Raw genomic sequence first — 15,497 nt, forward strand, 5'->3', positions numbered from 1 at the left:
AGTATCCAATGTACTCAGCCCTACTATGAAACCGATTTATAGCTTTCATATGAAAGCTATAACCCAGTTATAGCCCAAGAATATGTGGAAAAGGGAGAGGGAGGGAAGGGGGGAGGATGAGTGGAGGGAGGGTAATTGGTGGGACCACACCTACAGTGCATCTTACAAGGGTACATGTGAAATTTACTAAGTGTAGAATATAAATGTCTCAACACAATAACTAAGAAAATGCTGTGAAGGCTATGTTAACCGGTTTGATGAAAATATTTCAGATTGTATATAAAATTAGCACATTGTACCCCATGATTGCATTAATGCACACAGCGATGATTTAATTTAAAAAAAATCCTAAAATTTTTATGGAGAGGCACACACTCCGGAACAGTTAAAACAATTTTGAGAAACGGAAATGAAGTGGGAGGAATCACTCTTCCTTATGTTACTTCATGCTTCTGACATGAAGTGATCAAGACTGGTGTTGGGGAGGTACAGGCAATAGGTTAATGGAAGTGGAGAGAGAACCCAGAAATAGACCCACACAAATGCACCCAACTGATCTTTACAAGCGAAAGCAATCCTAGAAAAGAATGATACTCTTTTTGACAAACAGTGCTAAAGCATTTGGACAGCCATAGTTGTAACAACAACTGAAGACCTGGCCCTCATCTAATACAAAATGTTCTTTTAGCCATTCTTTAAAGGCAGTTATTCTGGAAAGAAATTCACTTTTCCTTTCTTTGAGAATTTCTTGATATCCCTCTCATTACTGAATAGTATTTTCCTGGCTAAAGGATTCTCATTTAACATTGAATAGTTATTTCCTTGCAAAATGACACTGGAAAAGTCTGGAGTCACTTCCTTCTGGCCACCATGTGTCTGATGTCATTTAAAATGTGATGCGCAAGGTGTCTTTTCCTCCTCACTGCTGTCACAAATTTTTCTTTGTCCTTAGATTTCAGAATTTTGATTATGATACATCTTCCTGTGGATTTCTTTGGCTTTATACTATTTGGGCTTTGGACAGCTTCTTAAATTTGTGGGTTTATATCTTTGGCCAAATTTGGGAAATTTTGAACAGTTTTTCACCATAACCCACTCTCTCCTCTCTTTTGGATTCCAATTACTTAGTGTTTTATCTTTCTTTCTAGTCTCACAGTTCCCTGAAACTCTGTTTGTTTTCCAGTCATTTTTCTCTCTGTTGTTGAGATTGTGGAATTCCGTTTCTCTCTCTTCAAGTTTACTGATTCTCTGTCCTATCCATTCTCCCATGAACCCTTCCATTGACCTTTTGATTTCAGTTATTATATTATTTAGTTCTACAATGTCCACTTATTCTTTATATTTTCTATACCTTGCCAAGATTTTCTAGTTTCTGAGATGTTCTGTTTTTTCAATTGTTTCGGGAGTATTTTTATTTCTTGTTGATGTAGTTTTAAAATGGCTGCTTTAACTCTTAGTCAGATAATTCCAGCATCTATGTCTTCTGGGTGTTGGTGTCTGATGACTGTCTTTTCTTATTCAAGCTGAGATTTTCCCTGTTCTTTTTTTTGTTTGTTTGTTTTGTTTTGAGACAGAGTCTCAAGCCGTCGCTCTGGGTAGAGTGCTGTGGGGTCACAGCTCACAGCAACCTCAAACTCTTGGGCTTAAGTGATTGTCTTGCCTCAGCCTCCCAAGTAGCTGGGACTACAGGCACCTGCCACAACACCCAGCTATTTTTTTTGGTTGTGGTTGTCATTGTTTGTCAGGCCCGGGCTGGATTCAAACCCACCAGCTCTGGCGTATGTGTCTGGTGCCCTAGCAGCTTGAGCTATAGGTGCTGAGCTGAGATTTTTCCTGTTCTTGGTGTGACAAGTAAGTTTAGATTTTATTGTGCACTGTGTATCTCATTTAAACCTTCTATATTAGCAAAGCACCTCTGACACCACTCCAGTGGGGGAAGAGGGTACTACCTCATTACTGTCGGGTTAAGTTGAAATCTCACGTTCCCCTTTTGGCCTCTATTGACAACCTGATTCAAGGATGGGTGTTTCATTACTGATGGGCAGGGACGGGAGTTCAGATTCTACACTAGGTATCCACAGAAAGCAGAGGGTCAGAAGGCCTTGTTAATGCTGGGCAGTGGTGAAGGACTGGCTCTCAACCAGGGCTTCTTGTAACATCACCCCAGCAGGGGAGGGAGCAATGCCTCACTTGCACCAGGTAAGGATGGGAGACTGGCTTCACGCTGTCTTCATGGATGCTATGAGGAAGGACCTTGCGAACACTGGGAGGGGGGCCCCAGCTTCCCTTCAGCCTTCCCTCCAGCCTTCCCTCACACCCCTTGGCTGAGGGCTATTTCTGACTCATGACAGCCAAGTGAGGTTAGGAGTTCCTCACTTGTGATCTGCTGGGGTATGAGGGGAAATGGGGTGTATTGCATGGTTTTAACCTAAAGTTTGGCCCAAGTAGGGTAGTTATTGTTTAAAAGTCAGCTGTCTTGCCAGACTGGTCCTTTAGCTAGAGAAGACAGGCCTCTGTTGGGGCATTTATGTCTGAGGGGCATTTATGTCTGAACCTAGCAGCATTTCCCACGAGACTCCTCATCATCCTGTAGGAAGCAGCTGTGAGTGGACTATATGCGACAAAAGGAAAGCTCAGAAATTCACTGGTATATGCCATTCCTTGTACCCACAGCTGCTCTGCTTGCTTCTCTCCACCATTCTGAATTTTCATATCTTTGTTTTCTATATAACACCTTAAGTTTTTAGCTGTACTTAGTAAACAAATAGGGAGACGGGTGTCTATTCCATCTTGTCCAGAACTGGAAGCCCTTTTTTATTTTTTCCCCACAGCATCCTGCTCTTGTTTAATGATTTTGGTGTTTTCCTTTTTCTTTTTAAGGTTGTTAATTTTAGCTCCTTTGAGGTTTTCTTCTATCCTTTATATTTTCTGTTTCCTGATTGTTTTTTTCTGTTTGTTTGTTTATTTTTGGCCTTTCTAGTGTGCTGAAGGTTTTTCCTAAATGTCTGGCAACCTTCGGGTGAACTTCATATTTTTTAAGAGTCAGGTACCCGGTGTCTGTTTAGATGACCCATGGGCGTGCATGGGGCTAATCAGCTAGTGAGCAGGGTGACTGAGGGGGCTCATTTTACACCAGCGTGGAGAGGCCTTTCTCTGAGGTGAGGCCGTTTCTCTGGAGCAGTATCCTCTTGTTGCTTAGTGAGGAGCGGTAGGCTGATGCTGGGAATGAGTGAAGCAGGTGCTGAGCGGCCCCTGTTCACTGTGCAGATTTCCTCGTTATCCCTGTTTGTATCCCAGACCTGTCCACCTGTTTTACTCGTGAGCCTGTGGCCTCCAGAGTATCTTGTTCAGTTCTTTAGACCCTAAGTCCCTGGGGTTTGATCTTGATGGCAGTTTGAGGCGGCGGGAGTGGAAAGGGAAGTGGGCATTTGGCCATGTGGGCTGGGGATGCCAACTGAGGCCACACTTTCACACACAGATGTTAAAGCCAAGCCTCTGAGCTCTTCCTCCACAGCCCACCCACCTGCCTAAATGCTTCCTGTGCACAGTGGCGTTAGCTGCCCCTACGTCCTCTCACCCTTCTCAAGATTTTGTTGAAATGTTTTACCTGCCATTGTCTCACTATTTCTTAATTTTGCCTTTTTTGCAAACACCAGGATAGGCAGTAGGTACTTAACCAATGACAGCTTCTCATTCAGGCCCACATTTACTCCACCCCAGGGTCTGACCAGAGCCAGAGCTGTCTCACCTGACCCCTCTGCCTGTCTCTCCAGCCCAGACTCCCCAACTAGCCTTGGAGGGTCCCTTCCCTTTGGTTTTGACAAGTCCCCAGGAGCATAGTCAGGTGCTCACCTATTGCCACACATCTCACTGACCTAGCTGGGTGCCTTGGCTCAGGGGCAGGAGGGGAGTTGGTTCTTTTCCATTAAGTGGAGAAAACTAAGGCAAAATTTCTCACTGAGGACACCTATATCTCCAGCCAGGGCTCACTCCAAAGGCCCACATTCACGCAGTGAAAGTGCAGGGGTTCTAAAGTGCTAATGAAACATAGGGTGGGTAAAACCTGGTGGCTTTTTCTCTCTCTCTCTTTTTTTTTATTAAATCATAACTGTGTACATTAATGCAATCGTGGGGTGCAATGTGCTGGTTTTATATACAATTTGAAGTATTTTCATCAAACAGGTTAACATAGCCTTCACGGCATTTTCTTAGTTATTGTGTTAAGACATTTGTATTCTACATTTAGTAAGTTTCACATGTACCCTTGTAAGATGCACCGTAGGTGTGGTCCCACCAATTACCCTCCCTCCACCCATCCTTCCACTTCCCCTCCCCTCACTAAACCCCTTTCCACATATTCTTGGGCTATAATTGGGTTATAGCTTTCATATGAAAGCTATAAATTGGTTTCATAGTAGGGCTGAGTACATTGGATACTTTTTCTTCCATTCCTGAGATACTTTACTAAGAAGAATATGTTCCAGCTCCATCCATGTAAACATGAAAGAGGTAAAGTCTCCATCTTTCTTTAAGGCTGCATAATATCCACGGTGTCCATATACCACAATTTATTAATCCATTTGTGGGTCGTTGGACACTTGGGCTTCTTCCGTGACTTGGCAATTATAAATTGGGCCGCAATAAACATTCTGGTACAAATATCTTTGTTATAATGTGATTTTTGGTCTTCTGGATATATACCTAGTAGATGTTGTAGGATCGAATGGCAGGTCTATTTTTAGATTCCTAACTGTTCTCCAAACATCTTTCCAAAAGGAATATATTTGCATTCCCACCAGGTGGCTTTAACAGATCTCAGACGACACCCAGGTGCAGCCTAGTAGAAAGCTCCAGGACAATATATTGAAAAAGTCCAAGTAGGAAGTTTCTTCTAGCTGGGAAAGCGAGCTTTACTCTGGTGGTGGTGAGCTGTGCTCGTGGAAGGTATGGAGGTGAGGGTGGCTCTTCCTCCTTACAGGTGGCTTATGTCACTCACCCAGCTTTCAGGTCAAGCGTGCATAAAATGCATAACAGGGAGCCTTACCAGTAGACATGCTCAATTAGCATCCCTTCCCTTTTGGGGAACTTTGAGGGCTATAAAAGAGTCTGAGGAGTTCCTTGCCTGGTTACGGAGCTGTGCTTGCCACCTGGAAACAGCAGGAACAGATACAACACAGACTAGTGAGTGGACCTGGGCTGTGTGGATGTAGGCAGCTCACTTAAGTTCTCTGAGAGCTTTTTATGAAGCCATTTGTGGGACAGAGAGAATATACCAGCTGCTCCAACCTGCAGGCAAGTTGGGTAGCAAGAACAGGATGGAAGCACTTTTTAAATGTAGAGCAACATCTGGGAGCTCAACAAAACACATTAGATCCCTGGTTCTCAGCCTCGGCTGCCCAGTGGAATCACGGGGGAACCTGGACAGAGCCTGGGCCCCAGGTTGTGCTCCCAGCCGTCCTGTAGCAATCACGCCCGTGCCTTCATCATCACCATCCTCAGCCCATTCCCACTGTACATATATACAGGTCAAATTCTTAAAGAATATCTCACATTAAACAGAGGATATATGATTAAATCTTCATGTTGCAGAAAATTATTATGCAAAATACTTTAATCTCCCAGAGAACTTTTAATAACTTCCAGAATAATGACTCCCTAGAATTTCTACCATAAAAATAAACTCTATCAAGGTACTTAAATAAGAGCTTCATTTCCATGTACCTACTTACAAAATAAACACCTTATTTAGTTCAGAAAAAAACTGTTTAAGAGGCAAAAACCCAAGCTCTGACATTGAGTGAGCATATCCACTTCCCTCCAACTGACATGTCACAAGAGATTATTGCAGACACAGTCCCCGCTAAGACTGCACTGGAGAATAGACTTGGCTGGTGTGGTCCACTTGTGACTGCCAGAAAGGGCGTCTCTCCCCAACCCTTGTCTAGGAGGAACGATCAAAGTCTTGCTTTGTCAGACTCAGCCTTCCTAGGCTTCCAGTCTGTGCAAAATTTTTAAGGGAGACTTTTGAAATGGTTAAAAGAAACAGCACCTGTGTTTCCATGAACAGGATTCTCAGAGTGCTAGGAGATGTCACCGCCCAGAGGTCACTCTTGTGAAGGCTGTAGATGGGTGGAGAGCGTTAGAGGGGACAGCAAGTGCACAGAAGAGGGTTTCTTTGCCCAGAGGCTCATTCCACAGATCAAAAATGCTGCTGATATCACCACAAGCCTAATTATCCTGTTAGCATGTACACATTGTATTCTGAAATTGTCAGGGTGCCTGAGTTCAGAACTGGAACCTGGACCAGGTGGTAGCCTGGGTGAGGTGGGGTTGTGCACACACTGTGCTAGAATACACGTACCTGAAGTGTGTTCCTACTTGAATTCTATTCTCTAGAGATATTGTTTAAGTAAAGCTTTCACTGCAATTACTGACCTCTAAAAAGTATTTCTAATGAGTGTGCCAAGTTCAGTAATTACTTTCGAGACCTAATTCTTTGATCAAAATAGAAAACTGGATTTTTTTTTTGAAACAGTCATGAAAGTAGATGTTTTAACAGAAACAAGATTTGTTTTGTCCCTAACCTTCATTTTCCAAAATTACTGTGAACAAAGTATTTCACTGGGCTCTGTCTTTTGAGAATTAACCAAAACATTGTGTTAGACCCAAATGAGCCTGGGCAGAAGAAGGCACTGTGTCCCCAGTTGATCCATCCTCTGTCCCATCTCTGACATGTTCTCTCCACTTTCTAGAGCCACATGTCCTGGGAGGACCCACCAGGCGAGAAGTCCTGTCTCTCCCATGGCCAGAAAGCTTTCCACACTGGGCCAGCTCAGGGGTCCTGCCCCACCACTGGCAGGGTGACACAGACCCTCCCCAGGGAGGCTCCTTCACTGCCTGGGAGCATCCCTCGCCGCCCTCCCATCAGCTTGGATGACCTGTGGCTGGAGAAGACGCAGAGAAAGAAGTTGGAGAATCAGTCCCAGGCTGAACGGAGAATGCCCACAGGGGCAGGGCACAGTGACGGAGTGACAGTAAGTAGTTTATGGCCCAGGCGCCCTGGGGCGTGTCCAGGTCCCCCTCCTCCTCTGCTGCTGCCTGTCGTTTCCTGGGCTTCCCCCTCCGCTCTCCTGTGCCGGGCCCTCCATACAGGAGAACTACCTATGTGTTTGGTGAGAGTGAGCTGGAGAAAGAGGAGGAGGAGGAGGAACACGCATGACTGCTGCACTAAGGCTGGGAGCGCGGCCTGGGGCTGAGGCGCTGCCCAGGCTCCCCAGTGATTCTAGGAGGCTTCAACGTGTTTTGTTGAGCTCCCAGATGTCTCGCTACATTTCAAAAGTGCTTTCACCTGGTTCTTGCTCCTCAACCCGCCTGTGGGCTGGAGCACCTGGTTTACTCTCTCCTACAAATGGCCTTGTAGAAACTCAGAGAGCTTAAGGGAGCTGCCTGCATCCAGGCAGCCCACGTCCGCTCACTGGTCTGTGTTGTCCCTGTACTGTGTCTGTCTCCTCCTGGCCTACAGGAGAGACACCTGCCGTGTGTCCCCTGCAGCCACAGAAGCCAGAGCACCCTGCTCCTTCCCTGTGGTGTGTCTCGCCTGTGGCCTGCCCTGTGCAAGGCAGCAGAGAAGTGGAAGAAGGTGGGATGCCTGCCCTCAGGGACCTCACCATGGTGACTGCCATTTAGTGAGTGCCTACTGTGTGCCAGACACTGTGATAGGGATTAGGATGTCCTGTCACAGAGGTGCAGGACATCTTGATATGACTTAACTAAATTAATTAAATGTAATTATGTTACCAATCAGATTTTGTCTTTAGGGACACTTTGACACCATGATTTTTTGCTTGAAATTGACAGCCTATTAAAAAATGATTTAATGGCATAGACATCAGACCTTCTATCCAATCTTTGACAAGAGCGTCTTGTTCTTTCCCTTTATAAATAGCAACATTTTTATCATAAGGTATGTGTGGAGTATTCATCTCTGAGCCTCACTTCATCCCTGAGTACTCTCTTTTTTAGAATTGAGGTGAAATTCACAAAACATAAAATTAACCACATGAAAGCGAACAACTCACAGTATTTTGAAAGCATCACCTCTGCCAAGTTCCAAGATATTGTCATCACCTCAAAAGGAAAACCCACATTCATTAAGCAGTTACTAGCCATTTCCCCCTTCCCAGGTCAGCAACACTGACCTTTCTGTCCAGATAGCAGATTTACCGATGCTGGATTTTTCATATAAATGGATTCACACAATGTGTGACTTTCAGTGTTCATCCATGTTGCAGCATCTATCAGAACTTCATTCATTTTTATTGCTAACTAATATTCCTTATGTGAATATACAGATTTTTATTTTACTTTCATTATCCATTCATCTGTTGATAGACATCTGGCTTGTTTCTACCTTTTGACTATTATGAATAGTGCTGCCAGGACTGGTATATAAATTTTTGTTTGAATACATATTTTCAGTTATTTTGGATATATACCTAGGAGTGGAATCACTGAACCATAGGGTAATTCTATGATTCACTTTTTTTAATCAAAGAAATATTTTTTTAATTTATTTTTACATATACGTGTGTTTATTAGGTTTCCATTTTTTGCCTTCACAAAATTGAAGGGGCTTAAAATTTAATAACAATAACAATGTTTAAGATAAGGACTAGAAACAAAAACCTCATAAAGAACGAACGAACATAAATACATTCGGAAAAGAAATCAGAGAATTGCTGCATCGAAATATTAAGCAATAATAATAATAATAATGCAAAGAAAGTAACATTCACATTGTCAAATAAGAGTATGTCTATTATTTGGGTGGCGCCTGTGGCTCAAAGGGGTAGGGCACCAGCCACATATGCCAGAGGTGGTGGGTTCAAACCCAGCCCCGGCCAAAAACTGCAAAAAAAAAAAAAAGAGTATGTCTATTATAGAGTGCTTTGACTCCAAGATACAGTATGGAGTCATCAGTTAACTTCTTCTTATTTTTTTTAAGTCTCAAAAAATAGACAACTAATATTTATAAATAAAATCAAAAGGTAATTTCAAAAACAGATCATGCCACATCTAATAGACAATAGAAAAAGCAGAAATACTTCAAAATCATCCTACTTGATCTGGGTACATCTGATATTAAAATTGGAGAGAATACATTATTATAAGGGGGAAATTACTAACATATTTCACTTATAAATGAGTATGCAATATCCCAAACAACATATTAACAAGTTGAATTAAAAATTAATGTTTAAGTTATGTACTTTGGTCAAAATTAAATCCAATTTATGTGTGACTTGGTCACTATTTTCTTTTCTTATCTTTTTTTTCCCCTCTTTTCCTTTCCCTCACCCACTCCCTCCTTCTCTGTCTGGTCTTCCCTTCCCCCATGCCCCACTGTGTCATTAATTGTCATTGAATTGTCCTCATATCAAAATTGAATACATAGGATTCATTAACTTTTTAAAGGAATCACCAAACTGTTTTCCACAGTGGCTGCACCATTTTCTATTCCAACCAGCAGTGTATGAGGGCTGGACGTTTTCTACATCCACCCCTGTAGCATTTGTTTCCTGGTTTGTTTTGTTGTTGTTGTTGTTGTTGTTGTTGTTTTAATCATACCATCGTACTGGGTATGAGTGGTACCTCATGTGGTTTGATTTACATTTCCCTAGTGAAGGTGGTATGGTGGCTCATGCCTGTAATCCCAGCACTCTGAGAGGCTGAGATGGGTGGATTGCTTGAGCTCATGAGTTTGAGACCAACCTGAGCAAGAAGGAGACTCCATCTCTACTAAAAATAGAAAAAAAATGCCAGGCATTGTGGTGGGTTCCTGTAGTACCAGCTACTTGGAAGGCTGAGACAAAAGTTTCTCTTAAGCCCAAGAGTTTGAGGTTGCTATGAACTATGATGCCACGGCACCCAACCTGGGTGACAAGAGTGAGCCTTTGTCTCACACACACACACAAAAAAACATTTTCCTAGTGAAATGTTAAGCATATTTTCATGTGTTTTTGCCCATTTGTATATCTTCTTGAGAGAAATGCCTATTCAAATCTTTTGCCCATTTTTCAATTGGGTGGTCTTTTTGTTGTTACATTTTGAGTTCTCTGTATCTCCTGGATCAGATCTAGGACTAGACTCTGATCAGATATGTGATCTGCAAATATTTTCTCCTACCTGTGGGTTGTCCTTCACTTTTTTGATAGTGTCCATTGATGTACACAAGTTTGTAATTTTGATGAAATCCACTCATCTTTTTTCTTTTCTTGCTTGTGCATTTCACGTTCTATCTAAGAATCCATTACCAAACCCAAATAAGGACATTTAATTCTGTTTTCTTCTAAGGGTTTTGTACCTTTTGCTCTTACCTGTAGGTCTGTGATCCATTTTTATTTAGTTTTTGTATGATGTGAAGTAGAAGTTTAACTTTAATTTTCTCCATGGGGCCATCTAGTTGTCCACCCCCCATTTTCTGAAGAGAGTATCCTCTTTGAATGGTCTTGGTGCCTTTGTCAAAAATCAATGACCTAAGATGCAAGAGTTTATTTCTAGACCCTTAATTCTATTCTGTTAATTTACATGTCTATCTAAGTCAGTAACACACTGTTTTGATTACCATAGCTTTATAATAAGTTTTGAAATTGGGATGCATGTGAGTCCTCTTTTTTTTTTTTTTCCAAGAACTGTTTTGACTATTTTTTGAACCTTACAATTTCATATGATTCTTAGGACCACCTGTCCATTTCTGCACACACATACACACACACAAAAAAAAGGCTGTTGGTATTTTGACAGGATTGCATTCAATTTATAGATTACTTTGAGAGTTGTTATTAAAAATAAGCCTAATTCTATACCCTATAGTATATCATACTATACTAGAATATACCATGGAAAGTATTACCATATTAATAATATTAAGTCTTTGGATCCATGAACACTGGATGATTTTCCATTTTTTAGGTAGTCTTTGATTGCTTTCAAGCAGTGTTTTGTAATTTTCACTGTACCAGCCTTGAACATCCTTAGTTAAATTTTTTCTTAAGTGGCTGGAAAGGGTAGCTTACAACTGTAATCTCAGCAGTTTGGAAGGGTGAGGTAAGAGGATTTCTTAAGGCCAGGAATTCTAAACAAGCCTGAGACCTATCTCTACAAGAAAAAAAAAATAGTTGGGTATGGTGGTACGCACCTGTAGTCCCAGCTCCATGGGAGGCTGAGGGAGGGGGGTGGCTTAAGCCTAGGAGCTGTAGTGAGCAATGATTCTGCCATTGTACTTCAGCCTAGGTGACAGAGCTAGATACTGTCTCTAAAAAATTTTTCCTAAGTATTTTATTTTTTTTGATGACATTGTAAATGGAACCTTCATAAATTGCATTTTGGGATTGTTCATTGTTGGAGTATAGAAATACAACTGATTTTTGTTTCTTGATCCTGTATCCTTCAACTTTGCTGAATTCATTTATTCTAAGAATATTTGTGTGGAGTCTTTAAAAATTTCTTTCTTACTTTCTCTGACTAGAATTTATAGTACATTGTTGAATAGAAGTGGTAAAACTAGGCTTCCTTGTACATTTGGTGCCCCCTTCTGTCACTCAGCAGCTCTCCTGTGTGCTCTGTAACAGTCTTAAGTGTAAATGTGTTTTACTTGAAGTTAAAAAATATGATAGTGGAATTGAAAATTGTATAGACTACCATTTAACTAAAATTGTACACTGCATTCACAAACCTATTTATGAAATATGTAATATAGTAAAACTGTTTTACAGTAAATGACATTTGTCTTTATCTTAATTTTTGTTTAATTAGTGTATTTCAGTATTAGCATCAAGTCAGTATAGTATAGGGTATAGAATTATTTAGGCTTATTTTTAATAGTAACTCTCAAGCAACCAGAATCTGGATATTTATATGGAATCTACCAATCCCCATAGGTGCTGGATAATGAGGAGATTACTGCACTTGCCTTCACACTCATCAAGATGAATAGATTAAATATGTACATTTTTTGTGCATCAATTATACCTCGATTTGAATAATGATTTAAGACATTCATGAGAAATAGGATAGTTACAAAGGCAGGGAACCTGAAGCCTTAAGGTGAAATGTGGCCTTCTGGGTCTTTAAGTGCAGCCTGATGATTGAATCCAAATTTCACAGAACAAATCCTTTTATTAAAAGGTGTACAGAGAAAGATGAAGTTTTTCCTGACTCTTGTGATGCTTCAAAAACAATAATCTTGAAATTAGAAGGCTACAGGTCCTCCATTCCTGGTACCCCAATTTTTGCCCATCCCAGTGTTCTTTCTATGACGGTCCAACCCTGTATTTTGTCACTATTTCCTTGCTATTTAGAGAACTTCGTTTAGACATCCTTTAAGGGTAGGTTTGCTAACAATAAATCTTTTACTTCTCCTTCAATTGTAAGTGTCTTTCTTTCCTGCTCATTCTGAAGGAAGGAAGATACTGACTTGGTAATTAACGGTTCTTTTCTTTCAGTATTTACAAACTGTGGGGCCACTTCCTTCTGTCCTGTGGGGTTTCAGATGGCAAATCCATTGCCGTTAGAATTGGTGGTACCGTCTAAGTAATGCACATTTTCTCTCTGGCTACTCCCAGGTATTTTTTTCTTTCTCTCTCTTTTTTTTTTCAGTTTTCAGAAGAAATTATGATGTGTCTTAGAAAACATTTCTTTGGATTTACTCTATTTGTGTTTCACTCAGTGTCTTAACTTAGGCTGCTATAACAAATTATCATAGCCCAGGCAGCTTAAATAAAAAACATTGATTTCTGACAGTTCTGATGGATGAGAAGCAGCCAAGATCAAGGTGCTGCTAGGTTCATGTCTGGGGAGGACTCTCTCTGGCTGCTTTCTTGACATATCCTTACATTGGAGAGAGAGACCAGTGCCTTGTGACTCTTTTAATAAGGGCACTAATCCTGTTCCTGGGGGCTCTGACCTCCAAATACCTCTTTGGATGAGAGCTTCCGCGTCTGGATTCCAGGAGGCACATACATTCAGTCTGTAACATTCAGCTTTTTTAATTTGCAGTTTTGTCTTTCACCAAAATTGCCAAGTGTTTAGCCATTGTTCTTTGACTGCCGTTTCTAGTCCATTTTCTCCCTTCTCATCTTGTGGGAATGTGCTTTTTGGCTACTATCTCATATGTCTCTGAGATTGTTCGTTTTGTCTCAATCTGTTTTCTCTCTTGTTCAGAACAGACAGATTCTATCGACCTATCCTCAGGTTCGCTGACTTTATCCTCTGCCGCCTACTCTGCTGCTGAGCCCATTCCATGGGCTTTTGGTATCAGTTATTATTTTCATTTCTGTGCTTCTCATTTGGTTCTTTTTCACAAGTTCTTTTTCTTTGCTGAGATTTTCTATTTTTTAATTTCTTTCAAGAAAATGTGTAGTGGCTTGTTCGAGCATTTCTATGATTGCCTTTACCTGCCAGATAATCCAACATGTTGTTCATGTCAGTGTTGGCATGTCTTTGGCACACTGGTTGTCTTTTCTTGTTCATTTTTATAATTTTTCTGTTTCTCGGTGTCATGAGTGATTTTTATTACAGGCAGTCCCCAGGTTACTAGTGAGATAGGTTCTATAGGTCTGTTCTTAAGTTGAATTTGTATGTAAGTTAGAACAGATACATTTACCTATTACCTGTAATAGTGTCCTTTTGTAGGTGCAAGTCATATGTCAGTCAGATATTTATCACTTGGGGACTTACTGCACTAGCCTCCATTCATAAGTGTGAGTTGTATGGAAGTTGGATGTTTATTACTTGAGAGCTGCCTGTACATTTTGGATGTTATGTTATGAGACTCTGTATCCTATTTTATCTTCTTTCTTTTTATTTCTTTCTTTTACTAAATCATAGCTGTGTACATTAATGCAATCATGGGGTACAATGGGCTAATTTGATATACAATTTGAAATGTTTTCATCAAACTGGTTAACATAGCCTTCATGGCATTTTCTTAGTTATTGTGTTAAGACATTTATATTCTACACTGAGTAAATTTCACATGTACCCTTGTAAGATGCACCATAGGTGTGGTCCCACCAATTACCCTCCCTCCACTCATCCTCCTCTCTCCCCTCCCCTCCCCTGCCTCTCCCCTTTCCCCTTCTTCTTGGGCTATAACTGGATTATAGCTTTCATGAGAAAGCTATAAATTGGTTTCATAGTAGGGCTGAGTACATTGGATACTTTTTCTTCCATTCTTGAGATACTTTGCTAAAAAGAATATGTTCCAGCTCCATCCATGTAAACATGTAAGAGGTAAAGTCTCTATCTTTCTTTAAGGCTGCATAATATTCCATGGTGTACATACACCACAATTTATTGATCCATTTGTGGGTCAATGTGCACTTGGGCTTCTTCCATGACTTAGCAATTATGAATTGGGCTGCAGTAAACATTCTGGTACAAATATCTTTGTTGTAATGTGATTTTTGGTCTTCTGGATATATGCCTAGTAGAGGAATTGTAGGATCAAATGGCAGGTCTATTTTTAGATTTCTAACTGTTCTCCAAACATCTTTCCAAAAGGAACGTATTAGTTGCAGTCCCCCCAGCAAGGTGGAAGTGTTCCCTTTTCTCCACATCCACACCAACATCTCTGGTCTTGGGATTTTGTAATGTGGGCTAATCTTACTGGAGTTAGATGATATCTCAAAGTAGTTTTGATATGCATTTATCCAGTGTTTAAGGATGATGAACATTTTTTCATGTGTCTGTAGGCCATGCGCCTGTCTTCTTCAGAGAAATTTCTCTTCAAGTCCCTTGCCCACCCTGAGATGGGATCACTTGTTCTTTTCATGCTTATCCGTTTGAGTTCTCTGTGGATTCTGGTTATTAAACCTTTGTCAGAGACATAACCTGCAAATATCTCCTCCCATTCTGAGGGCTGTTTGTTTGCTTTACTTACTGTGTTCTTGGCTGTGCAGAAGCTTTTTAGTTTGATCAGGTCCCAGTAGTGTATTTTTGATGTTGCTTCAATTGCCCTGTGTGGGGGGGTCTTCCTCATAAAATATTCACCCAGGCCGATTTCTTCGAGAGTTTCCCCTGTACTTTATTCAAGTATTTTTATAGTTTCATGTCTTAAGTTTAAATCTTTAATCCAGTGAGCATCTATCTTAGTTAATGGCGAGAGGTGTTGTTCCAGTTTCAGTCTTCTACAGGTCACCAGCCAGTTCACTCAGCACCATTTGTTAAATAGGGAATCTTTTCCCCACTGAATGTTTTTAATTGGCTTGTCAAAGATCAAATAACGGTAAGTAGCTGGGTTCATCTCTCAGTTCCCTATTCTGTTCCAGATATCTACTTCTCTGTTTTTGTGCCAGTACCATGCTGTTTTAATCACTATCAATTTATAGTATAGTCTGAGGTCTGGTAGCATAATTCCTCCTACTTTGTTTTTATTTCTGAGTAATGTCTTAGCTATTCGAGGTTTTTTCTGATTCTATATAAAATGAAGTATTATT

At 40.8% G+C, this 15,497-nt stretch overlaps 1 protein-coding gene across 1 annotated transcript in view; it reads left to right on the top strand.

The window, feature by feature from the left end:
- ARHGEF4 (Rho guanine nucleotide exchange factor 4) overlaps positions 1–15,497 on the top strand; it is a 219,169-nt gene that overhangs the window by 76,814 nt on the left and 126,858 nt on the right. Inside the window, exon 3 of the mRNA XM_053597142.1 lies at positions 6,753–7,034. Within this exon, the coding sequence (XP_053453117.1) occupies positions 6,753–7,034 (282 nt within the window). The remainder of the gene's footprint in view (positions 1–6,752; positions 7,035–15,497) is intronic.

The sequence above is a fragment of the Nycticebus coucang genome, chromosome 7 (genome assembly GCF_027406575.1).
Source record: "Nycticebus coucang isolate mNycCou1 chromosome 7, mNycCou1.pri, whole genome shotgun sequence".
NCBI classification, from domain to species: domain Eukaryota; kingdom Metazoa; phylum Chordata; class Mammalia; order Primates; family Lorisidae; genus Nycticebus; species Nycticebus coucang.